This window comes from Centruroides sculpturatus, unplaced genomic scaffold, assembly GCF_000671375.1.
Source record: "Centruroides sculpturatus isolate CEXI.00-Female unplaced genomic scaffold, Cexi_2.0 scaffold722, whole genome shotgun sequence".
NCBI lineage: Eukaryota > Metazoa > Arthropoda > Arachnida > Scorpiones > Buthidae > Centruroides > Centruroides sculpturatus.
In genome coordinates this window covers 49971-76433 of record NW_019384969.1, presented here as the reverse complement: position 1 = coordinate 76433, position 26463 = coordinate 49971, and the positions used below count along the sequence as shown (strand labels likewise).

At 30.0% G+C, this 26463-nt stretch overlaps 3 protein-coding genes across 5 annotated transcripts in view; all 3 read left to right on the top strand.

Moving 5' to 3' along the window:
• LOC111632564 overlaps window positions 1-641 on the top strand; it is a 2166-nt gene extending 1525 nt beyond the window's left edge. Inside the window, exon 2 of the mRNA XM_023377030.1 lies at window positions 573-641. Within this exon, the coding sequence (XP_023232798.1) occupies window positions 573-641 (69 nt within the window). The remainder of the gene's footprint in view (window positions 1-572) is intronic.
• The window catches only part of LOC111632568, a 74713-nt gene that overhangs the window by 9257 nt on the left and 38993 nt on the right, over window positions 1-26463 (top strand). The window contains exon 1 of one of the 3 annotated variants that reach the window (XM_023377037.1): window positions 14633-14760. The exons of 1 other annotated variant lie outside the window; for it this stretch is intronic. The gene's annotated coding sequence lies outside the window, so the exon portion shown is untranslated. Of the gene's footprint in view, window positions 1-14632; window positions 14761-19978; window positions 21186-26463 lie in introns of those variants that run through there. One more of the 3 variants, XM_023377036.1, reaches the window with a different exon arrangement.
• LOC111632562 (putative uncharacterized protein FLJ37770) lies at window positions 24516-24875 on the top strand. The gene has a single exon (XM_023377029.1). The coding sequence runs from the start codon at window positions 24516-24518 to the stop codon at window positions 24873-24875; it is 360 nt and encodes a 119-aa protein (XP_023232797.1).

Here is a 26463-nt window from a genome sequence, read left to right as displayed (position 1 = left end):
GTGGTGATTGTGCATCTCCTGTACGTAGCGCGCTTACTCTAAAATCTTTTTCCCCAACTTTAGCAAGTATCCTATCTGCACACCTCCCTTCTTTACCAAAAGTATGTAGTTTTTCTCCCTCGGTATCGTATACCTATCATCGACGAAGACGTCACGGGTAAGACGACACCTGGGTAAACATTGGCAGCATTTAAACTTCTTCTAACCGACGCTCCACAGTGTACCCGAGGAAGGCCTATTAAGAAGGCCGAAAACGTTTGTACTCCAGTTAATAAGGCTAGAAATTAGTGAGAAAGGTTTTGTGCTGTTAGTCTTAGAAATAGTTCTAGCTACATATGCATAGTAGAGTAACAAACATAGCATCTAAATTTGCTAAATATCAAGTAATGCACGCATGCAGTGACACGCATTGCATGATGAGGGTATGATCCAGGCCTCATTATTCCTAATACCAGTAGTCCAGTAAAAACACAAAAAGCCCCAATCTTTTCAATCAATAATTATACAATAGAAAAATAATTTTTTTTTTTCTATTCTAAAATTAATGCTCGGCTAAATCATAATTTTACTAGACTACAGGTTCACTTGGCACTAGCAACACAAATAGACAAGCAAATCAAGTTGATAAACAAGTTGTTTAGACTGTTAAAAGGGAAATTGGTGTTCACACTGGGATATTTTAAAGCAAGTTTTTATCGTTTCTTGTTCCTTGTGTTAATAATTTACAGCAAATTGATTAACATATGCCATTTTATAATGAAAGTTATATGTACCCCTTCGATTCATGCTTGTACCCCTAGGGGTACATGTACTCCCAGTTGAGAACCATTGTGTTAGCAAACCCTTTCTTAAATATTTTGAATATCACCACTGAGTTTGTAATGTGTTAACTCTTGTATCCATTTGCTTCCTCAGACACTATTATTGGAATATTCTTGAACTATTCAGTAAGATTTGTGGGAATCTTACGCATATAAAATAATAATTTTCTATTAAATTTATAGCAACAGCTTTCACAAAATTTTAAAACTTTGCATACATTTGTATTTTCAGAAACTGATTTAATAATTTATTGAAAATAAAAAATTTTGTATTACAGTATATATTTTCAGAATTTATAGCTCATGTTTCAAATAAAATGGAATCATTCAAATATATTCTTATTTGACTTAATAATTACATAATAATAAATTGCACCAAAATGATTAAACAAAAAGTTTACTTTTGAGAAACAAAAGTTATTGATGTTGATGAAGAATTTTAATTTTATTCACTACAGACAAAATTTAGTGTTTCTTGTGATGTGTAGGCAGGACAGTAACTAGAGATTGCATTATCAGTAAATCAATAAACTGATTTACCAATAATGCAATCTCTACTTATTGACATAAATAAAAAATGCATCAATAAATATACTGGTAATTGAATAGTTTTTAAAGTAAATTTATTAAAAATACATACACATTTAATAATCATTTTAAAGCCAAATATTTATTTGTATACATTTCATGTATATTTATATTTTTATATACAAATTAAAGAAATAGAAGTGTCAAATGTTTTTATTTAAACTGTAAAACTAGTTTACATCATTTATCTTTTAAATTATTACTTTACAGTGCTTTACAAGTTTTAAAATATTGTATTAAAGCACTATGCTGGATAATTTGGCAATTTATTTCTTTACCCATAATGCCTAGAGTTAATAGTGATTTTAATTGACAAAATGGAACATATTTATTTGAATGTGAGTGCTCATACTGATCACTTTTCAATCATGACAATTAAAAAATTATGGTAAGCTCTATTTTTCAGGCAACAGAGTTGTTGCTTTTAAAAATGGAAGAAAGTAAGTACAGTAGACTCTCCTATAACGCGGTAGATACGTTCCACTTTATAAGAATTTTGCGTTGTAGAAATCCTTAAATATATGAGCCAATCACAGCCCGACACGTGTGAAGTTTACAGACTATGGCTGTTTGAAAGGTTTTCTTCCATAAAATTAATCAATTCTAGACTAATTTGACTCAATATTTCCAAAATACATATAATTTTTTGGGAATAATCCGTATAAACTATGCTATAAACAAAAATATACTTACCGAGTGTGCACTGTTCGACGTCGCCATTGCTTAAGCTTGTTTTTGTTGCGGAACAGCGCACCAAATGGCAGTCACGATTTCTGATAAGTTATTTTTCTGCGAAAAATTCGTTAACTTTGGAGACATCATTAATAGAAATAATTTTTATGGCCGTTGAATAAGAAATGTTTCTTTCACAAGAAATATATAAAATTACAGTGCTGTATTAGACTTACGGTACCTAATTTACATACTGTACAGACGATAGTAAACTCAACTTACCCGTCTAGACTCTCTGTAGTGTGTAAGTAGTTCAGCTGCTCATCTACTATTGGTCCAGATTTCACCAATCTTGTCGCGACACGAGTCGGCGATGAGGTTTTACTCGTCTCTTTTAGCATCTTTATACGAATACTATCGCAATTTTTTTGCCGTGTTATAGGAATCCGCGTTATAGGGGGGGTCTACTGTACACTAGGGATTATTTAGTGGCTGACCTACCAATAAATCATCAACTAAACAATCACTAGTGCACTACTACTTTCACTTGAACTCAAAAATTTAAAAATTACTAGTTACTTATTGATACACTAGTAATGTCTTAAAAATTTACCATTTTACCAGAGATAAAGTCAGAAAATTTGCAACCCCTAGCATTAACAGGCATAACAGACTCACATCATCACCAAGTTTACTTGCTAATAAAATAGAATCAATTAGAATTAAATATATAGACAATTCTTGCATTGATTTTATAACAAAAATGTAATCCTTATATATAGTGCTCTTTTTCAAAAAAAAAAAAAAATGACTGACAGTATGAAAATGTGGCTGCAAACCTGTGTTTTTATTATTATTATTATGTTTGGTTTAGTGGGTTATACTCGGATGATACCGGTGGCTATGTACTATGCCAGACCAGAGTCAAGGCATAGCAACCAAAAACAAAAATTAAATAAATGTGTCAGTGTCTGTATTCAGGAATTTCCTAACAATGCGGCATGTATTCAATATAGTGGCCTTCTGTAGTGTGATGTATGTATTTCTCCTCAATTGTAATGTTCCCAGGCTTTTGTGTAGTGTGTGTGGTATCCTGTACAGGAGAGAACGACAGGTACAATAAGCACCCTATCCATCCTCCACAGATGCCTTATTTCCTGGGCGAGTTCTGTGTACTTGCTAATTTTTTCAGTGCATGTGTTTTGTACATTGTGAGTGTTTGGAATGGCTATGTCTATAATGTATGTGATTTTATTGTGTTTGTCAATGAGTGTGATGTCTGGTCTGTTGTGGTAAATTGTTTTATCTGTGATTATGGCTCTGTCGTAATACATTTTGTGCGTGTTATTTTCCAATACTGTCTGTGGAATATACTTGTAGTATGGTTCGTGGATGTCTGCCAATTTGTGTTTCTTTGCAAGCTCTTGGTGTATTATATTTGCTACTTGATTGTGTCTATGTAAGTAATCTGTCTGTGCCAAGAGCTTGCAACCAGAAGTGATGTGTTGTATAGTTTCTGGCATGATGTGACATTTTCTGCATGTGTCATTTGTGAGTGTTGTATCTTTGAGTATGTGTTTTCTGTAGTTTTTAGTATTTATGACCTGATCCTGTATGGCAATCATGAATCCTTCCGTCTCCCCAAAGAGGCATCCCCGATCTAACCAGCTGTTTGACGCAGTTTTGTCAACAAAATCCTGGGCCAGGTCGTAAGGATGCCTGCCATGGAGAGCCTTTTGAGCCCATGATTGCTTAATGTTGTCTATGCTTTTTATATGTTGTGTCATGTCTGTATGTTGTGAGTGTAAGTTTAATGGTGTGTTATTTGAGTCTGCTAGAGTTACTGCTTTATGTAACTGTGATGTTTCTTGTTTCTTGTAGAAAAACTCTCGCAGTGACTGTATTTGTTTGTAGTGAAGGTTAACTATGTCAATCAGGCCACGTCCGCCTTCTTTACGTGGAAGGGTTAATCTTTCTGTGGCGGATTTAGGATGATGTTGTTTATGCTTAGTAAGTGTTGTTCTTGTTTTCCTTTGGAGTTGCTCGAGATCTGTGTGAGTCCAATGTATAACTCCAAAAGAGTATGTGAGTACTGGGATGACATATGTGTTTATTGCTTTAACTGTGTGTTTTGCATTTAACTGTGTTCTAAGTATAGCGTTTAACCTACTTTGGTATTCTTTAATTAATCGTTGCTTTATTTGTGTATGTTCTGTTAGTTTGGCCTGTTGGAATCCTAAGTACTTGTAGAACTCGCCCTCTTCCATGGATTCAATAACGTCTCCATTTCCAAGTGCAAAATCTTCTTTCTTCAGGATTCCTTTTTCTATGTGAAGTTTTTTGCATTTGTCTAGGCCAAACTCCATTTGTATGTCCTTAGTGTATGAATGTGTGATTTGTAGGAGTTGATGAAGTTGTTTTTGTGTGGATGCATAAAGTTTTATGTCGTCCATGTACATGAGATGTGAGAGTGTAAACTGTGTTGTTTTTTCGTGTCTGATATTGTAGCCGTATTGCGTGTTGTTTAACATGTTGGATAATGGATTCAGGGCTAGGCAGAACCAGAGAGGACTCAAGGAATCTCCTTGAAAAATTCCTCGCCTAATGAATATTTCGTTTGTTTGTATGGAAGTGTTACTAACCCTGAGATGTAGTGTTGTTCTCCAGTGCTGCATAGTGTTTTCGAAGAATGCAATGAGTGATGGATGTATTTTGTACATGTGTAGAATATGTAGCAGCCAACTGTGTGGAACACTGTCGAATGCTTTTCTGTAGTCTATATATGCCATGTGTATGTTTCTGTGTTGTTTGTGTGCTTGCCGTAGAATGACTGAATCTATGAGTAACTGTTCTTTGCATCCCCTGTGATTTCTACGGCAACCTTTTTGTTGTTCTGTAAGAATGTCGTGTTCTTCAACATGTTTGTATATTTTGTTTGTGATACAGGATGTCAATAATTTGTAGAGTGTTGGAAGACATGTAATTGGTCTGTATTGTGTGGGGTCTGTGGTTTTGTTGTTTTTAGGTTTCATGTAGGTAATGCCCCGAGTAAGAAATTTTGGCATGTCTTGTGGATTGATGATGATGTGTGTTAGATGTTTAGCTAGTTCCTGGTGCAGTGATGTAAACTTTTTGTACCAGAAATTGTGAATGTTGTCTACACCAGGTGTCTTCCAGTTGTGTGTTCTGTTAACAGCGTAGCGAATGTCGTGTATGTTTATTTCAGCACAGGGCATACTTGGTATGTTATGCAAGTTTCTGTTCTCCTCCTTGATCCAGCCTGCATCAGCATTGTGTGTAACAGCATTGGACCAAAGAGAAGACCAATAAGTTGTGAGTTCTTCTTCTGTTGGTGTGCCACTGTGCTGTGTATCAGTGTTTGTTTTGGTACTGATTTGTCTGTAGAAAAGTTTTTCATTGTTTGTGAATAATTTATTTTGTTGTTTTCGTAGTGTACATGTTTTGTATCGTTTGAGTCTACGTGCTTTGGCTGCGAGTTTTTGTTTTAGTGTATCGATGTATTCTGTAATGTGTGTGTTGTGATGTTCATGTTTTGTGTGTGTTTTAATTTTCTTGAAAATGTTTTTGAGTTGTTTCTTTAATTTGGGTGTTATGTTGTTTTTAGTGTATTGTGTCAGCCTGCCTAATTGCTGTCTAATGTCATTTATTTGTGTTTCTATTCTTCTCTGCCAGGCAGGCTTATGATAGAATTGTGTTTTGTGTGTGTCTGTCTGTGAGTGTATTTTCAGTCCATGGTGTGTTACTACTGTGACTGCCCCAGCATAAACTAATGTATGAATGTCTGTAAGTGTAGAAATTGAATGAATGTAGTTTGGTAGTAAGTGAGTGTTTACATAATCTAGTGTTTTTCCTACTGCCTTTGACGTGTTGATTTTTGGTATTCGTGGTCTTTGTGTGGGATCTGTACCAGTATATTTAATGAGTGTTTCCTGAAATATAAGTGAGAGCGTATTAACTAATTCTATGTCTACGTTATCAGTGATGGATGGGGAAGTGCCTGCAGTATCATTAGTGGTACTTGTTGTGTGTGTGCTGTAATCAGTGCTTGTTGCTGGATTATCCTGACAGGTTACGTGATCTTCATTAATGTTAAATGTTTCTGTCTGTTGATGTATTTGATCAGCAACCTGTTGTTTGATAAGTTCAAGTGTTGTTTGTGGGATAAGGTTGTTGTGTATAATTGTTCGTTTTTGATCAACAACCCTTTGTTCGGTGACAGTGAGGTGAGGATATTGTTGTGTGAATATGTGGTGTAGTTGTTGTCTGTATGCTGTCATGTTTGTTTCGAGTCTTGTGATGGTGTAGTAAGTGCGGATGATAAACTCGTTCATTTCTGTTGTCCATTTCATCCGTTGGCGTGGTTTTCCAGCCTTTGTGGTCTGTGGATGCATTGCCACAGAAACACCAAGGCTAGGTTGATTCCTCACATTTGTTGAGGGCATTGCAGTAGCCATGCTTGGGCCGATGCTGCTTTTGCCACTGGTAACCAAGGGAGACTGTGGCCTATTTTTCGAACGTGAGCCTCTGCCTAACCCACGAATGCAGACCTTGTTAACCCGGGCGACGTCCGAGCCGGTATCATACTTAGATCTGGTTACTACCATAATGATTATCTCCACAGAATGTGGGTGTGTGGTCACTCTTAGCTTCATTTCTTCCCATAGACCTTACTGGCATGGGTGTCCCTACCAGGAACTTGTGCTCCAGCCTGCTTGCCCTATGGATCTGTAAAACTACTGGGCTCTTCCACCACAACCAGGTGGTGACCACGGGAGAGTTAACTCTTCTTATTTCCCCTTCTACTTTTCCTATCTTTTAGTTTAAGTCTACGTGCACAAATAGATTTGTCGGGAGGTAGTTATCGAGAAAGTAACTACCGGTCTATTGGTATACCTGGTCACTCAGGATTTTGGAAACGTTTGTAGGTAAACTGCGGGAATCTGAACCTTTTCTGTATATATATATATATATCTTTCGATGTCAGTGTGAAATTAAACTTGTTTAATTGGTAAAACGTGTATGTGTTTTCTTGTCTGCGCTGTACATTTCACAAAAATACAGTGAATAAAGTTTCAATTTAAGAAAAACAATAAGTAAAAAACAGTGTTTAATACTATCAATTATTTTTTTATTTACAATTGGACACATTATATTATAGCATTTGTAGTACAGTTTAGTTCACTTAAGACAGCTTGAATTGCTGCATTATCATTTCCCTTAATTGCTGCATTAATCATTTCCCTTATCTGAAGTAATAAGATCCCTAGGGATTGTTTATGGTATTTGAATCTTTCCACCCCTTTGTCTTACGAGCTCTAAAAAATTTAGAAACATTAAAATTCATGATCACATAATTTTACAGTACTGTACTTACATATTAGTTTCCATTCTTAACATATTTTTGTGCAAATAAGAACATGCCCTTTATGTGATAATAACTTGTTCAACTACTCAAAACCAGATATATGTTAAATACGAACTCAAGGAGTTAGCCTGGTGATGCCTGTTAAACATGGATAAAAATGTTTGCTTTCTTCTTTCTGGATATTGGTTATATGTGCAATATTTTTATTAAAATATCTTACTTTTGCATTTTTGAAACATCTGTCCTGCTTTGCTTATAAGAGCATTTCCTTGTGCGTGCACTATCTTATAATAGTATTAAGCACTGCTATTTCAATGTAAATTAAATGTAATCTTTACTAATATATAAAATGAGAATGTTTATTTGTTTGCTAGAGGTAATCTTGGAATTTACTGAGCTGAATTTTATAATTCTTTTGCTATTGGAAAGCTTATTTCTTCCAGATGAACAAGTCAATATACTATTTTCATATTAAAAAAGAAAATGCAGGAAAACAATGTTTTTACTGTGGCATTTGTCTCTCATTGTAATTTGTTTGCAATGATACTATAAAAGTTTTTAAAAATAATGAGTTTGTTAGGTACATTAGAGAATATAGTGCTATTTTGCCCCATCAACAAAAGCATGTTCTTATACTCAGATATACTATAAGAACATTCTCAGAAATATGATATACAATCAATTTTATCATTTTATTGAACCAGCTTTTTACTTTTTCCTAGAAATACAGTAAGAGGTCAGCTGAAAAAAAAAAATGTGAACACCTTGCACCAACATTTCTGAATGCTCTTTAATTCATACTTGACAACCTTTAGAAGGGGGTGTAACTGGGACATTGGTAGAAAGATGTTGACAGCATAAGAAGCAAAAAAATTATTTATTAACATTAATATTGTGCTATGCTTTTATTAAATACCTTTAATAAACAAAATTTAATGTTATCTCTGCATATGAGTTCCTATCTCTGTCTTACTTTTACCTATCATACTGAATATCTTTTCCTTTTGCCACACAGCAATGCAGTAGAGGCCCTACAATGTTGTGTGGCATCAGACTTACTATTTTACAAAGATTTCAAATTTTAAATTATCTGAATACTGAAAGTAATGTTTCAAAATAATAGAACACTTGCAATCAATTAAATCAGCGCTGTCCAACTGGCGGCCTGCGGGCCGTATACGGCCCGCCAAATAATTTTTACGGCCCGCGAGTACTTTTTACTATGAATAAATTTATGTTACTAAATTATTATTATTAATAAAATTATTTTACTATCGTGTTTCCCCGAAAATAAGACAGTGTCTTATATTAATTTTTGCTCTGAAAAATGCGCTAGGTCTTATTTTCAGGGAATGTCTTATTTTTTCCAGGAAGAAGAATTCACATTTATTATTGAACAAAAAAATTCCCAAGTCGAACTTAGACGAGAGTGACGTATATCCGGTGTGTCGAACTGTCGCCTTTTTATAGCGTCAACATCGGACTCGCTGACCAATTAGTGCTTACTGAACCATAGCACTATGCAAATGTCATGTGGTTTATCAACCTTCTTGGCCCCTGAAATGTTTGGTGAAGAAAATATGGCCGCGCGGGCTATGATAAGTTGGACAGCGCTGAATTAAATCAAAAGTAAACATTACATGTAGTTTAAATACATATATGAAATGAACAAAACTTTTTTTTGGTGTTAAAATTCTTTAATGATAGTAAAATTAGCACTTTACTAATAATAGAATTATCACTTTAGCAATAATAGAAACAGTACTTTCCACATTGAGGTCTTCTTTAGGTAAAATAGAATGTTTTAAAAATACTATTATAAAACTTGCTTGACCAAAAGAACACAATTAAATTTACAAATACTGTATTAAAATTCAAATGTAAATATAAATGGAAGATATTAAAAATATAACGACTTTAAAAGCAGATAAAAATAATTAATGTAAATTTAAAAAAATTGTGAATAAAAAATGTAATAATAATGACATTTATGAATAAAAATAAAAAGTTTTGTTTATTTTGTAATTAATTATAGGTATGAAGAATATATTTCATTCAATACATACAGTGCAGCTGAAAGTAGCATGATTTGTCAATATTTAGACCACCTCTGGCATTAATCATTGCTTTGATGTCAATGAATTGTTTGCATATTTCAGAAGTGATGCTGGACCAAACTTGTTTTAGTCGTAACTTAGGCTGGCTTCATATCTAAATGACTCAGTGTTTTACTAGTTCCTTTTTAGCTACATTCAACAATGTTTCAATAAAATTAGCATCAGTGAAAAATTGGCAGGTCAATCCAAAACAGGTATGTTATTCAATTGAAACCATTCAAGCATTGAGACCACTTTCAGGAGCCAAATCTTGTTGGAAAATGAGGCTGGGATAGAATCTTTTATTCAATACACGCTAGCATCAATCTGCATATATATGCAAATTGACACGGGTGTGATTAATGGAAAAAGTCCAAAATTGGAAATTTGTGGTTTGAAACTTGAAGTAGGTTTTAAAAATAAACTGAAAAAGTTTTTTCCTTAAACCTTTTTGCTGGAAAAGTGTGAATGGTTTTGATTTTACAAGTTATCTCTTCCAGCCAGGGTTACCACTCCTTGGTTTTAAAACCCAGATCTGGGTTTTTCAACCTTTTCTTGGTTTCAAGGTTGTTGTTTTCTAATTTTCGTAAAATATGGGTTTTTTTTTAAAATATGACTTTACATATACAGTAGAGTCTCAATTACCCGACATAAACAAGCAGGCAAAAAGTCGAATAATAGGGAAGAATTAAGAAAAAGTTTATTAACATCAAACTACATTATACTTTTAAAATGTAAGCACCTAAACATTATATTTTACAACAAATCAATAGAAAAAAATTAATACACGGTAATGTTATACAGTCATTTGTACTATGAACATTGGTTCTTTATACAATTCGGTTGTTCCATTTTTACATATAATAAATTACACAGAATGTAATGACAGATGATTCTGTGTTTGCCGGTAACTCTTTGGCATCTGCTTCACTATCATTGACTGATTGCATTCTCAGATGATCTGATTCGTAATCACTGTCAGGAAGAAAAATGTCATCATTGGAGAAATTGTCATTTTTCTCCAAAAGTTCTGAAGAAAAATTCTCATAAGCAACAGGTTAATGATATGTCATTTTATATTTATTGAAATAACTTAAATATTAAAAAGTTTTAGATTTTAGAAACAAAAATGAGAAGCATGGTACTTTATTTGCTGAATCCTGAATTATGTGGAGTTAAAAACATTCAGATATACTTAGGCACCTGCTCAAGCTATGAAATCATCCCCACAATGATTTGCTATTGCAACACAAACAGTAACATCTTAACTCCAGCTACTTAACTATTGAATCATCAAAGATCAGGTTGCTTGCTAAACAAGCGATCAGTAGGAAAAATCTTAGCTGTTCACTGTATGAACCCAAACCTGAACTAATTAGAGACGCAGTACAAGGAGTTTGCCATCAAAGGTATAAGAAGCGACAAGAAAAGCATAAAGATTGTGCAGTACTGCTAATGGAAAAAGAAGAACAGAGTAGCTGTGAAATAACATTAACTACTGTGTAAATTAGGCAATAAATAGCTTTTTTAATTTGTATTATAGTGTCTGTAATTATAACTAATTATAACAGCATGAATGTACTATGATAAAGAATTTATAATTACATTTTAATCATGAATTTTTCTGGGTAAATTATCTGGGTTTTTAAAATCCCCATCTGAATTTTTCCCCATTCAGACCCAAGCTTTTCATATGTTGCAAGTGGCAACCCTGCTTCCAGCTTTGATTTTGAATTTTAATCAGTAAACACAGTATATTACCAGTAACATTACTGTCACTTCTTTCCTGAAAAGCCTAGCTAAAAAGATGTCAGCATTCTTGTTTCAAAATTCCTGAATTCTCTCTAATGGAATGTACAATACAGTATAAAAACAAATACAGTAACATCTTACAACATCAGTTAGCAGTACATAGCGTCTTAAAGTAAAGTCAATCTCTGAAATTTGGTAGCTAATCTTAAGGTACATAGACACCAGCAGTGTCCATGTAGCTTAAGATTAAAGATAGACCTTTATAAATCTTCCTCAGAATAGTACTCCCTTATGCAGACTGCTGCTCAAAAATGCTGTCAACACAATGCTCATTTAAATAGACTGCTCTACTAACCAGTCCTCTGTTTACTAGAGTTCTGCTAATATAAAACAGGACAAAACTGGGAACATAGGAGAGTGTGCTTGTAAGCAAATTACTCCCTAATCTGGTGCTCTGTTAAATGGAGTTGACTGTATAATACAACTTTCAAATTTATTTTGATTAAAATGATAAGTTTTGTTAATTTATTATTGGCTTTAACTATTATTTCAGTATTAAATACATAATCTTGTATTTTATTAAAATTAACAATTAATCAACATATTAATTACTAAAGAAAAAATTATTTTCTATGAAATTTTGTATTATATTTTTTGTTTTGAAAATAATATAATACTTAAAGATATCTTGCTTAAGTTTCAATTTATGCTATTGAACATACATTATTATTCATAATAATGCTGAACCCATTCTATAACTATGATGTGAAATGTTAAACTATTAGTAGCAAATTAACATAGCTGACGATTATAAGCATAAACTAATTTTAAGTCTTAGAAATAATTGTATATTAAATTGAATATGTTAGAAATAATTGTATTATAAGTAAACTAAGTTCTTGCATGATATGTCTAAGCTTAAGCTTAGAGATATAATGCAAGAACTTAGTTTGCTTATAAAATAATCTACCACCAAGTAGACCAAATACAGTATATCTTGTAATATTATAAACAAAACTTATGATACTGAGGAATAATTGAATTACTTCTTAAATTATCTTACACCAACAATAATTAATACATAGTCATATTATCTTTTCCAGTGTCACTTCAGTTATTGAAAGACTTTTATTTTTTTGTTTACTGTTAAATTAACCGAAACCAATTAAATTAACTAGTTGAATTAACTGAAACCTTCAGTTAAATCCTTTATTTGGATATTGTTCTTCATATACAATCTTATTATTATTTATGTATAATAAATATAATTTTGATTAAAAATGCTGACTGTAAAATGTATAAATGATATAGTAGTCTATAGTTTATAATAATTTATCATAATCTCATATTTCATAAATTTAGAAAATATAATAATAGCATTGAAGTTTTCTGTTTTGTTATAGTCTTAATAAATGAATTCAACAATTTAAACAATAAATCATCTGAAATTCTCAATTTTGTTCTCTTTTATTTGATAATTATAAGCAATAATTTATACAGAGAAAGGTTAAAAAGTTTTGTGCAATAATTGTTAAGGAACACTATACATAATCCAAATCCAAAACTGAGAGTAGTTTATGGGAAAAGGTAAAAAGGAATTTTTATAGAAATAATTAGTTTAATTCAATTATTGTTTTTTTATATCATTATCATTAACTTTTTGTATCTTAAGAGTTTCTTAAATTTTTTTTAACATTAGAAATAAAAAAATATACTTCCAAAAATAGGAAATAATCAGAATGAATAATTTCTCAACAAAGAAAAAAATAATAAATAAAATTTGGATTAATTAATTAACTAAATTGTTTTTCCTATTGCATTTTATGCTTTTTTATTTTAAATCACACTATAAATTTTTATAATAAGAAACAAATAAGTTACTAATGCAATATTATTACATAAAATGGAAAAAAATTCTAATGAAAAATCTGATAAAGTATTTCCTGTTGAAAACTTTTTCACTTTAAGAATTATTCATAGGGTTGATAATAAAAATCAATCAGTCACCTATTGGCTAATAAATAACTTCATTAAACAAATTAATTAATTAATCTTACTTTACAAGTAATTAAATTTTAACAGTTACACCATTTTATATCCCTAATTTTGTAACTTAATTTTTAATGTAACATGTCAAAAATTACTTTTAAATAATTATAATCTAATTATCAACTAGTTAATTTAACAAGAAAAAAGCTACAAAGAAACCATTTTTAAAATTAGATCATCTCTAAAAATGAATGATGCAAGCTTTATATAATATTACTAAAATAGTAAAATATAATTATGAAATACATTTATTAACATAGAACTATCCTAAAAAGGCTTTTTCTTAATTTTTAGTATTTATATACTGTATTTCTATAAAATAAAAATTGCTGAGTCAGCCAGAATTTAATTTAAAACTCCAAAAAATAAATTAATTATTCTAATAATTTATCTCAATGTTTTTATGAGTCATGATATTTGAGAATTATCTGTAATACCATTCTAGTATATAACTGATATATAATATAGAAAGCTATTGTATATATCCATATACAAAATTATTATTATTATAGAGAAAAAATTCCCAAATAAATATGATTTTGCAACTAAAATTTAGCTTTTTTACTAATAAATTTAGTGGAAAGAAAGAAATAATTCCAAGATTTAAAATTCTATGTAACACATTCTATAAATAACAATAAATTAGTGTATTACACTAGTTTGTAGCCTTTATACCAGATAAAAAAAATGTCCAGACCAAAAATATAAAGTTTATTTTTAAGATTTTAAACATTAATAGAGTTAATTATGAATTTAAATTATGAAAAAGAAAGGTTTATAGTGTAATCAACACAAACATAACAATAGAAACGGAGAGATAAAATGTCGAACATTTTAGTATTTGATAATTGAAGTAACATAGTTTGTCGATGACGAAATCTTAGCAAAGAGCCAGAATTACTTTTACGTACTTCGGGGTGTCTAGTAAGTGAGATGAAAGAAGAGGCGTTCCCTGTCTCGATTCACAGCCAGCCATTTACAATCGATTGTAGAAAGAAATGTAGAATACAACAGACATTTAAATAAAGGAAAAAAAAGGATTAACAAGTTTACTAGTCGAGTAACACGAAATGGATATAATAGTATAGAATTTGCATGGAGAACAATAACTTGCGTCATAGATAGAAATCGTAGTACTATTTTCCGATTCCCAGTGATAACGTAAAGCTCTCATTGGCAGAATACGTTTGTAGTTGGATGAGTAACGCGGTGCGTCATCGCTTTTTGGTGCAACAGCGCAACACATACCAGTTACCAGACCAGCTGGCTACGATCTGGATTTGTACTGTTCGACTACACCTGCTGTGTCAATTGTCACATAATAGTGATGTTTTCTCATTCATGATTTTTATTCTCTTAGTAATACTAAACAAAAGGAATAATTAATTTTATATTGGTAAGTTTGTATTGTTATATATAGTCTTTAGTAATGTACGTTTTTGTATCGTTGACATCGTGAATGTCAGTAGTAAACAAGTTAGTACTCGCTGTAGGCGACATTCCTGCCTTTCACGGTTTGCTTACCCTGCTTTGTTGCAAATGATGTGATTGTACCTGATGTTTGGTGAACAATTTACTACGTTCGGATTAATTGCATATTCATTACGGGTAGCAAATACTTATATAACTCATATAATTTAGTGTATACACAGATGCATATTTTGTATATAATTTTTTTTCAAGTAAATTTCTAATGTTGTATCTAAAAATCTGAAAGTGATGCAACTTTAGATAATAAGATTTTTATTGATAGCGCTTCTTTTCTGCATCTATATTAATTTTTGCACTTTATTATATGCATTAGCTTCGTCATTACATCATCTAATTATACTGTTTTATAACTTTGAGTGTTAAGAAGTAATAGAAAAATCAATATATATACTTACGTATAATAAGAATGACAGTTTAGAAGTTTGCAGTTTTTTTAATGTAATATTTTTTTCTTGCAAATTAATGTTTTTTTGGAGAAAAAAAGGATAAAATGTAAGAATAGTCAACCCTATAGGCCTCTATTTAAAACACGCTTGGACGCGCAATCACATTGTTAAATATTGACGAATGATCATGAATGAAGATAAAAAATATATATATTAATAAACGTGATTCATGTTTTTAACTACTAAAATGATGTGTAACTAGCTTAGAAGTTGTTCGATATTAATTAATTTATAAATGTAAAATTGTCATAATTGCAATTGTATATTAATTAATATTGTTAAACAATTTTCTAACTCCCCAAAAACACTAAGCAGTGTACATGTGTTTTTAGTAGTTTTATTTGAAAGTTTAGTATATTTTGGAGTTCAATCTTATGATAGGAATTTTTCTGTGGCTTCTTCATTAATTGTGTACAGGTATTTATTCAAAGAAAAAAAAAACGAAGTTTTTTAAAAAAAGTATATATATACATATATACACTGTATATATAATTTTGATTTAATGTTATCTCTGACGTATATTATGCAATTTTATTTTTCATCGATAACGACGAAACCAAAAATTCCATAGATTAATGACGACGTTTATTGCTTAAGTGTGATTTAAAAAAAAAAGGTATTTAACATGTAATCAAAACATTAAACATTAAATTTTGTAATATTTATAAGTAATGTGTATATATATATATATATATATAAATGTTTATAAAACTTTTAACGATGTCGCATCAGATTTTGATTGGTGGATGTGAAATTTTGAAATAAAATTTTATTAAATATCACTATGGTTTTTTAGAAAATTTTAATTATCATTCATTTAAAGTCGTTAAAGGAAATTATAAAATCGAGATTCACTATTTAAAAAAATATATATATTTATACATACATCTAAATAATACTCTAAAATTTACAAAAAAAAAGAAAAAAGAAAAAACTATATATATAGTTTATTTGTTCCAGTTTATAGGCAATAAATTTTATTTTAAAAAGCAGACTCATGTACAAAATTTTGTTAATTAATTTTTTTTTTATACGAAATATAAAAAATATGGCTGATTTTTAAAATTTTATTATTATAAAAACTTATATTTTTTTAAAAAATAAATAATTGAAATTTCTTTGTTTCTTATTAAGTAATTCATACTTTGAGCAAGGAGTTATTTTATGCAATTCTTTACTCTAATGATAAAATAATGTTTATAAAATTCAAAATAAATCAAATCGATTATCAAGATTTGGTCATTAACATCCTCAAGTAACTATTTTTGTATAAATGTATTAATATACTAGACTGATATTTATAGCGAAACAATAAGTATTATTACTCAACCGAGATTTGTAGCCTACTTTCAATTCGTAGTAAACATTATTTAAAAAAAGTATAAAGCAATTTTTAAAGTGCAAAACTGATTGCAACTATGCATAATTATTTTAAAAATCAATTTATATATTTTCGTTACATGCGTGCAATTATACGACTAAATCAATTTTGTGTACATACTCTTAAAAAAAAAAACTGATTTTTTAATACACTTGTACAAAGTCAGCACCCGTTGGATATTGAACCCGGGCGTAGCCTACTGTTCAGCCCACTACAAGTCATCTAGTAGATATTTTGTCGCAATATCAGCAAATTTCTCAAAAAAATTCTTAAATAAATATTAAGAAAATGGTGTATCTTTTTCAAATTTTGCGCTAAGCTATGTTGCTTTGTTTGTGACCGAAATTGACAGTTTTATTTCCATGCCAAAATTTTGGTTTCGTCTTTAGTGGATTTGATTCCGAAAAGTCTGCGGTTCCTATCTAAAAAATTCACCGATCAATTTTTAGGTGTTAGTGTGACGTAAGAAAGGAAGTCCCTCTCGTTGCCACTCGAGTGTAAACGAAGATATGACCCTTGGGTCGTGTACCGACTCGACTGGACCGGGTTTTATACACTTAATAAAATTCAAAAAGATGATTTGAAGTAAGATGTAAAATGAAATTAAAAAATACGTTTGAATTAATTATAAAAGGAATTAATTTTTGATATAGGCTATAGCAACTCTTCTAAAAAAAGTTATTAATGAATTACATATACAAATAATATATTCACATACATATAAAAACTTGATATCAATATACATTAAAAGTAAGAATGATTTTAAAACGTTATAAATTATTTAATTAAATCAGGCAATATTTAAAATAATAAATATATATAAATTAATTATTATTAAAAAAGTTAATACATTTATAGAATTATAAAAATGGTATTAATGTACTAAACAATACATATATGTCATAATAACTTTGTTTTTTTTCTTTTTTTGGGGGGAGGGAAAATATAAATTCATTACAAAATGTGCACGTAAATTGTATACAGACGTTCGTAACAAATTGATTGAGGATGCTTTTGCAATATTATGCAAAAATATCTTCAAGTAGTTGGATGATATACAACTGACTTCTTCCTTTTTAACACGCCACATATGTTACCAATGTAAAAAGATAGGACAATTGACATCAATTATATGTCATTTACTTTTTAATAATTCTGATTAATAAAGTCTTTGCTAGGTTAATACTCCTAAATATCAACTTAATTTGTCATTAATTTATTGATTTAAACGTTAAAAACTTTGTATAAAATCTTTAAATATATAAATATATATTTTAATAAATTGTTCATGTAAGCACTTTTCAATTTACGTAGAATTTATGTATAATAATAAAACACTTTTTATCATTTAAAAATAAATAATTTAATTTTTATACTAATTATAAACTTTTTTTATATATTTTTCAGCATATACACTATATAANTTAATATAAATAAAGATAATATAAATAATTAATAAAAATAATGAAAATCTTACTGAGAAAATATTTAAATATTTAATAATTAAAAAAACTATATTTAAAACAAAGTTTTATTGCAATTTATGTTGTTAATTTTTTAAATTAGATTATTTTTTATTTTTAATATAGGCGTACTTATAAAAAGTATAGATCTATATAGACTATATAGATTTTTCTATATTATATATAAAAATATATAGAAGTCTATAATCTGTAGGCTTTTATGAGTTTCTGTGTAACTTATATATATAAGTTATATATATAGGCTATACATACCGTAAAAATATTTTCTAATACAGTAGTTTGATTTATTTTTCTATTGAAAATTTTTACTTTATTTTATTCACAATCAAAATCTAGTGCCTAGATAAAGATTCTAAAGCAATGTTTTTATAGTTTTTATATATTAATTTAAATGATTTTCAGGTGATTAAATTCCTTCATTAATACTTTAAATTAGTTAAAAGTAAAAATGTTTTTTACTTAAATCTATCTTTGTAATAAAAATAAAGAAACCAAAGGCCAACTTTAGCGAAAAGATATTCAAAGCTTTTATATAAAAATCGATTAAGTAGAAAATATCCTTGTTGATTGGTAGATATGAGTGGAGTGCAGTAGTTTTTCATGAGTCACTTTTGTTCGCCAGTTATTGTAAGGTGTAAGATCAATGTTGATTATTTCGTACTGTAAGCAGGAAATTACAAAGAATAAAATATTAAAAATAAAGTAGGAAACTATTACGCACTTTATGTTATTTTACCTTTTAAAATTTCAGAGAAAATATGTAATGTAATTTACTCCTATAATTATTAACTAATGGAGAGTGCGCGCTTATAGATGCCTATATTTAGATATCCTTTAATAATGATAATTGTATATGAAAAGTGTAAAAATTAATCCAGTATAGATTGAATTAAACGTAATTTTAAATTATTTTAAATTTTATACTTTGTAAAGAGTAAATTCTTTAATGATATTTTATGGATTTGTGACTTATATTTGATAGAAATTTCTAAGAATAACGATCAAAGTTTTGATTTCTTGTTAATGTCATGACTATTTTTCTTCGACTATTAAAACGGAGTCAACGTTTTCGATCTTCCTGTACCCCATTACACAATATTACACCATCGGCTGGTCTGTTGCACGTTTATTCTAGTTTCGTTTATATATATACAGTTTATAAAAGATATAAAAAATTTGAGGATAATCATATAATAACAGTATATATATATTTTTGTTTATATAATAAATATATTTTTATCTCAACTCAATATAGCCATGAAAAAAGAATACATCATAAACATAAAATTTATTGATAAAAACATAAAAATTCACTTTAAACTAGTAAATTTCTAAGCTAAAGTCATTCTAAATTCTTATATAATGTACAATTATGTAAGAATTATGAGCCGCGATACTTTTATATATATATTCTATTAATACTTCAAGTTTGTCTGCAAATTTTTCTAGTAATATTTTACAAATTACAGGTTTGAAATATTGAATTATATATATACAATTTTTTTTTTTTAAATTTAAAAATTGCTTGTTTTCTAAATTTATATTTTAGTTTATTATTTGTTACATTTCATTCATATTTTAAAAGCACTCATTTATTTTTTGAATGAGAATGAAATAAATGGAAAAAAAAATTCTGATATACGGTCAGAAATTTGAATGAATTTTCTTATTTTTTTATCTAGTTAAATTATGTTACATTTTGATAGATGCCGAAGATAAACTCAGCATCAATCAAGATAACTTAACTGGGTTTAAATATATCAAATAAAAATTGATTTATTTTTTTCAGTTTTAAATGGATAGTGCAAAGGTGTCTTTTTTATTTATTAATTTACATTCTGAAGGAATTTCTTTCATAAAGTAAATACGCTTATTTGAGCCAGTTAAAATTCAATAAATTAAAAACATCAAATACTTCAAAGAATGCTAATTTTCTGTGAAATTCTCAATTACATCTTCTTTTCACTGGATATTTTGTAATAATTATAATTTATAACAAGGCTTGAAATGGAAAGTAGTTCAAATGTTTAAAGTTCAATATAGGCTAGTTTATTCTATTCATAAATTATTAAAATCTTAATTTCCATATTTTATACTGTATTTGTCACTTGAGATTTGTGTATTGAGTGCATTGCTTGTAGCTTATACAACTTGTTATTTATGACTTTTTTACTTAATATGCACGCTGTGTATGAAATATAATGGCCCAACCAGACTCATTTACTTTTGATTTAAACAAATAGAACCATTCTCTTTAATTACGACATGTTAAATTTAGACTTTGCCGTGGTTTTTTGTTTTTTCATAATACCGATAATGGAAACGTCTCTGTGAATGGACGATCGAAGGCGTGGAAGCACATTCTACGACACCAAGCGATTAAACATCCAATTGGCTGCCCCCATTGACGTCACGTTTCTAGTTGCATTGACATTTGCACCATCATCACAAAATATTTCCGATTCGTTTCAACAACAAACTAAACCCAACGTTGTAATTTTCGACGTAATCAAATAAATCAAACAGGAGACGATCGGATTTGATCAAAAACGATTATTTTCGATTCGGGTTATTTTTATATACTATCCAGGTGACTAATGTCAATAAAAACACCCGGAGAGCAGTCAATAGGAGACGAGACTAGGGTCACGTGACGGCGGCGGTCCAATGGCAACGCTCCTCTTTACGGTAATAGTCGCAGAGTTCAGACGACTTGTTAAAGAAGAAATAGTAAAGTCGTCACCGATGAAAGAATAGTAATCACTTTGGCTTGCATGGAATTTGATTTAGTTTTCTCGCTATCTAGCGAGACGGGAATGAAGTTATTTTTATATATTCGACTTTATCGGTTCGTTAACGAAGTTAGGAAACTAAAATACGTACCGATCGTGCATCGAAAATCTGATGTTTGGTTTGCATTCTTGTCTCTTCGTTCTTCATGAAACTCGTTCGTGATAGCGAAATATTTATATATTTTCCTTCTTAGAAACTACATACAATCATGTATTCCAGCGATCAGGTAACCTAAACGTTCTCTTAACGTTAATTATATGCGCAACGACGATGAATGGTCTTTTAAGTTACATTTTTTATTTATTTATTTTTAAATCCTAGTTGCTGTTGGTATAAATAAATAGTTGCTTATAAATTGTCTGGAAACGATGCACGCTTCTTGTCTTAAATTGCGTCGTGCGTGATTATTGTTTATATGATAAATGCATGGATTTATGAGTGAATAAAATGTAATTTCATTCACCTAATTCACTAATATTTAATTTTTATTTTTAACATATAAAATTTTTTTTGTATGTAAATAGATTATATATTTCAGATTTTACATCAGGTAATGTAATTATTAAATTTTGATAAGTTCAGATTATTTATTGACTTGCATGCTTTCCTTTATTTGTTGCATAAGTATTTAAAGCTGAGAATAACACAGTTTAACTTTGATATTCTATATCAAGATTTCAAAAACTTTTTAAATGTTATTTTTAGTTTAAATAAACTTGTAATGGATAGATTAATTCTTGTGCATGACCACTGTTGGCTTGAAGATGCTTGAATATCAGTATTAAAAGTATTTTAAACTTTGAGAAAGCAGTGTTATCCTTAGTTTACTTATGTTTTATTTATATTATTTTGCATGTAAAATGATATCAGACATTGAGCCTTATGTTACATTAATAGTGCTACTTTTGTCAAGACTTTTTTCCTATTCTTAATATATAATATTTAGTTTTAATACACATTAGCAAAATAGATTATTTTAAATATATTTTTAATGTTTTAATTTAAGACAGCAATTTTAATCAAAAGATGAGTTTTTGACAGTCTAGATCAACGGTGGGCAACCTCCGGCCCGCAGGCCAGCTACGGCCCGCGAGATGTTTAGAAGAAATTATAAATAAATATTTTTCGATGTAATTCGTCTAGTTTAAATTGAATATTATTTTCTGAAGTGTTGCGGCAGCAATGACAGGAAAAAATAAGGGAGTCATTTCCTTATTCAAACAAAAAATGGGAGAACAGAATTTTTCTAAATTATTTATATCTCATCGCATCATCCATCAAGAAAATCTATGTGCAAAAGCTATGCAATTAGAAAATGTAATGTCTGTCGTATCCAACTACATAGTGCTGTTTTTATTGTGTTTAAAGTCACTTAGATTTTACAAATAGGTGAGCCGTTCACAGCCCGGCACACTCATTTGTAAAATCTAAGTGACTCATAAAACATGGAATTCATATAAAACGAAATAATCAACAGTGTTATAGGGGGGTCGACTGTAGTAATTAATTTCTTTTTATTTATTTATTTCATATTTGCAGACTAAAAATTTCAGGTCACAAGGTGTTAATTAACTACTATGGCCCGCGGAAAAAACGTAAAATTTATTCTGGCCCATGTTATAAAAAAGGTTGCCCACCCTTGGTCTAGATCAGGAATGGTATACCCTTTGCACGTGTCCAAAATGGCATGTCGTCAAAAATCATCTGGCATTTAACATATCCTAAGATTTTGGTTTATCTTTTTTATTTTTCCAATCATCCTTTTGGTTTATTAGCTGATCATTTTTTTTTTCAATCAGCTTCTTTACATTTATTCTACAGGGTGATTCACATGGGACATTACCGAAAAAAAGTGCTATAATTTCAAAAGGAAAAACATTTCAAGCCAAAATTCGATTATAAAGTGCTTTATGATTTGATATGTGCATCCATATCTGTGCCATTTGGTTCATGCTGGATGGTGCTATAATGCTGGCATCTGGTAGAAACAATTTCATGCTGTTCTTTTTGACCATTGGCTAGTGTTGAGTATGATGGTATCATAATTGCTAAGCACTTGCTTATTGTTCAAAGTTATTGGATTTCTGACTGTTTCAAGGAGTGTCACAAGAGTTTAAGAAAAAATTTTTCTTTTGGAAACCACCTATGAAACCTGCTGTTTCAAATCTTGCAAAGAAACTTGAGCTAACAAGAAGCCCTGTTGATACATATTCAGAAAGGCAACCTGCAATGTCAGAAAATGATGTACAGTATGTGAAATACGACTTGTTACAGTCTCCAAAGAAATCATTATGTAGACTATCGCAAGAAACAGGACATATTCCACCTGCCACAGGACTTCAAAAAATGGGTAAACTGAAGCCATGTCATGTTACTGTTGTTCATGAACTGTCACCAGTTGACATGCTGATATGAATAAATTATTGCTGCTGGTTTAAGGAATTTGTCAGTCAAAATTCGGGCATATCAGACATTACATGGTTCATTTACAAAGCCTGGTTTTACCTTTTATGCTATGTAAACTCATAGAATACACATATATATGGACAAGTAAGAATCCCCACATTATTCATGAAGACAATGCATCCCATAAAGGTTGGCATATGGTGTGTCATTTCTTGGAACAGGATAATCAGTCCCATTTTCTTTGAACAGACTGTCAATGCAGGAGTGTATCTCAATATCTTCATGCAGTTGATAATATTGAACTGTAGAGTGGCTTCTTCCAACAGGATGGTGAGACTTGTCACACTTTCAATGTCAGCATGGCTGAGATTTGTTCAGCAATCAGATAATCTACAAAGATTTGTGGCTACTGAGGTCTCCAAATTTAAGTCTTATCTGCTTGCTTTTTGGGGGGATCATCTGAAAGATACCTAAAACTAATACTATTTTCAGTAACTAAAAAACATCATCATCCAGGAAATTGAAGCAATAAATACCAACATGCTGAAGTTTGCATTTGACAATATGCAGGGACAAATTGATTTCTGTTTGGATACCAATGGCAATATTCAGCATCTACTGTGATATTTATGTAATTGTGAAGAGGTAAAATACTTCTATATTCAAAATTCAGTTGAAATGTTTTCCCTTTCAAAATCATAGTATTTTTTTTTGGTTAGTCTCATGTGAGTCACCCTATAATTCAAGCATATTTATTTCATTTGGTTTCTTTAAACATTATTATTACAAGTCTAAAACTTTGGCACATACAATTGTCTTTGATGATAATTTTGCTTTTTGTCCTCATGCCATATATGGCATGAGGACAAAAAGGTTTGCCATCCTTGGTTTAGACTTCATAATCAGAATACTATTGTGATCAAAAAGTATTTGGAATGGTTCATTTAAATTGTGTGCATTGTCATTGTTTCTTTTGTTGTTTGGTACGACTTTCATTGACATCTAGCAGAAATCGTATATCATTGTTGGTGCAAGTAAATGTTTGTTTTGTGTGTAAAAAATTTTTGTATTGACGATTTTTTGAAATGTTAAGAGTAAAGAGCACGCATTAAATTTTGTTTTAACATGTTTTGGAATTACTGCTACAAAAATGTTGGAAATGTTGAAAAAAGCTTTTGGTGATTATACTCTATCAAAAACAAGAGTTTTTGAATGGTACAAGATGTTCAAGGAAGGCAGAGAATGCGTTGAAGATGAACCGTGCTCTGGTAGACCATCCACTTTAACTGATGAACAACATGTTGCTCAAGTTGAAGATTTGGTGTTCTGTGATTATCAATTAACAATTAGGGACATTATTGAACATGTTCCAGTATCATTTGGATCTTGTCAAGCAATTTTAAAAGATCATTTGGGCTTATGGCATGTTGCTTCTCAAGTTGTCCTGAAAATGTTGAATTTTTTCCAAAAGCAACAATATGTTCAAGTGGCAAATGCTTTCTTAAGGTGAATCATTCTTAACATAATTACAGGTGATGAAACATGGATCTCTGCTTTTTACACTGAAACAGCAATCAACAATCAAGTGAATGGCACTTGATAAATGAAGCAAGACCAAAAAGATTGTATCAAAGTCAGTCAAAAAATCAAGGTTGTGTTGACTGTTTTCCTTGATTGTTGTGGTGTTGTGAATTATGAATTCCTTCAGACTTGCTAAACTGTCAACAAAGAATATTTTTTGAGCATTTTGCATCATTTATATCAGTGTTTCTCAACCTCTAACAAATCGTCACCCCCTTCAATGTAGTATTGCTCCCTTCACTTCAAAATTCCGATGCCGAGGGCCAAGGCTAACGCCAAATTCGTATTGCATTGAATAGACTAGTGACTAGTATAATGTTATTTGTTTAATTATTGCACGATATAACGAATAAAATATCTAATTAATCTTAATATAATGTTTTATTATATCGCCCAGAAAATTGTTTTTTACCCCCAAAATATAAATTGTTACTAATAGCCCCCTCAACATGGAAAAACGCCTACATGAGGGCGATATCGCCCCTATTGAGAAACACTGATTTATATGAAGCAATTTCTAGAAATTGACTTGTTTTGTGACAAGAAAACTTGTGAATTTATGATAAGGCATGATCACAATACTCTTGTTGTTCATGAATTGTTGGCCAAAAATTCAACATATATGTTCCACAAGCTCTATATTCACTTGATATGGCACTGTGTAACTTTTTCCTGTTTCCTCAATTAAAATTTATGCTCTGTGATCACCATTTTGAGTCAGTTGATGCCATAAACAAAATTCACTTCCAGTCCTAAAGGGGTTTCATGAAAACAACTTTAAATCATGTTTCGGGGATTGGAAAAAACATTGGTATAAGTGCCTTGCAATGGGAGGGGATTACTTTGAAAGGAATGAAATAAATTTTGATGAATAAATTTAAATTTTGCATTTTATTGAACCATTTCTGATACTTTTTTTTTTATCATGGGTAAATAAAAAATATACTTAGAATATATTTTAGTTTCATTCTGTCAATTTGCTAGATGTTAATATTTGCTATGTGTTTCTTTTTAATTTTATATTAATTTAGTTTCCCTAATAAAAATAAGTTGTTGTTTTCATTTCAATAATTATAGCAAATTTAATCTTTTTAGTAATAAATTGCAGTTATTAATATTTATAACACATCCATAATTTGCCTTTCAATATTTGTAATAGTCAGTATTGTGTAAGACATTAATGATTTTTTAATTATCTAGCATGTACTAGAGTGTATATGCTAGATATTGGATATATCTATCCAATGCTTGAAATTATAAATAAAACTAGATTTGAGTTTTATTAGGTACAACACTAAATTCTTATGAACTACATCAATTTTTTGTTTTTTTAATTAAATGCAACATTCAAACACACAAATCAAAAGATAAATCATTATATAATTTACATTTATATAAACCAACTGAGTTTGGGGCTTATCAATCTTAATTAATAGCTCTGGAAGATTGGAATGGGTCCAGATAGTAATTAGCAATGCAACTGCATGGCAAGCAAGAGTTGTGGGTTCAAGTTCCAC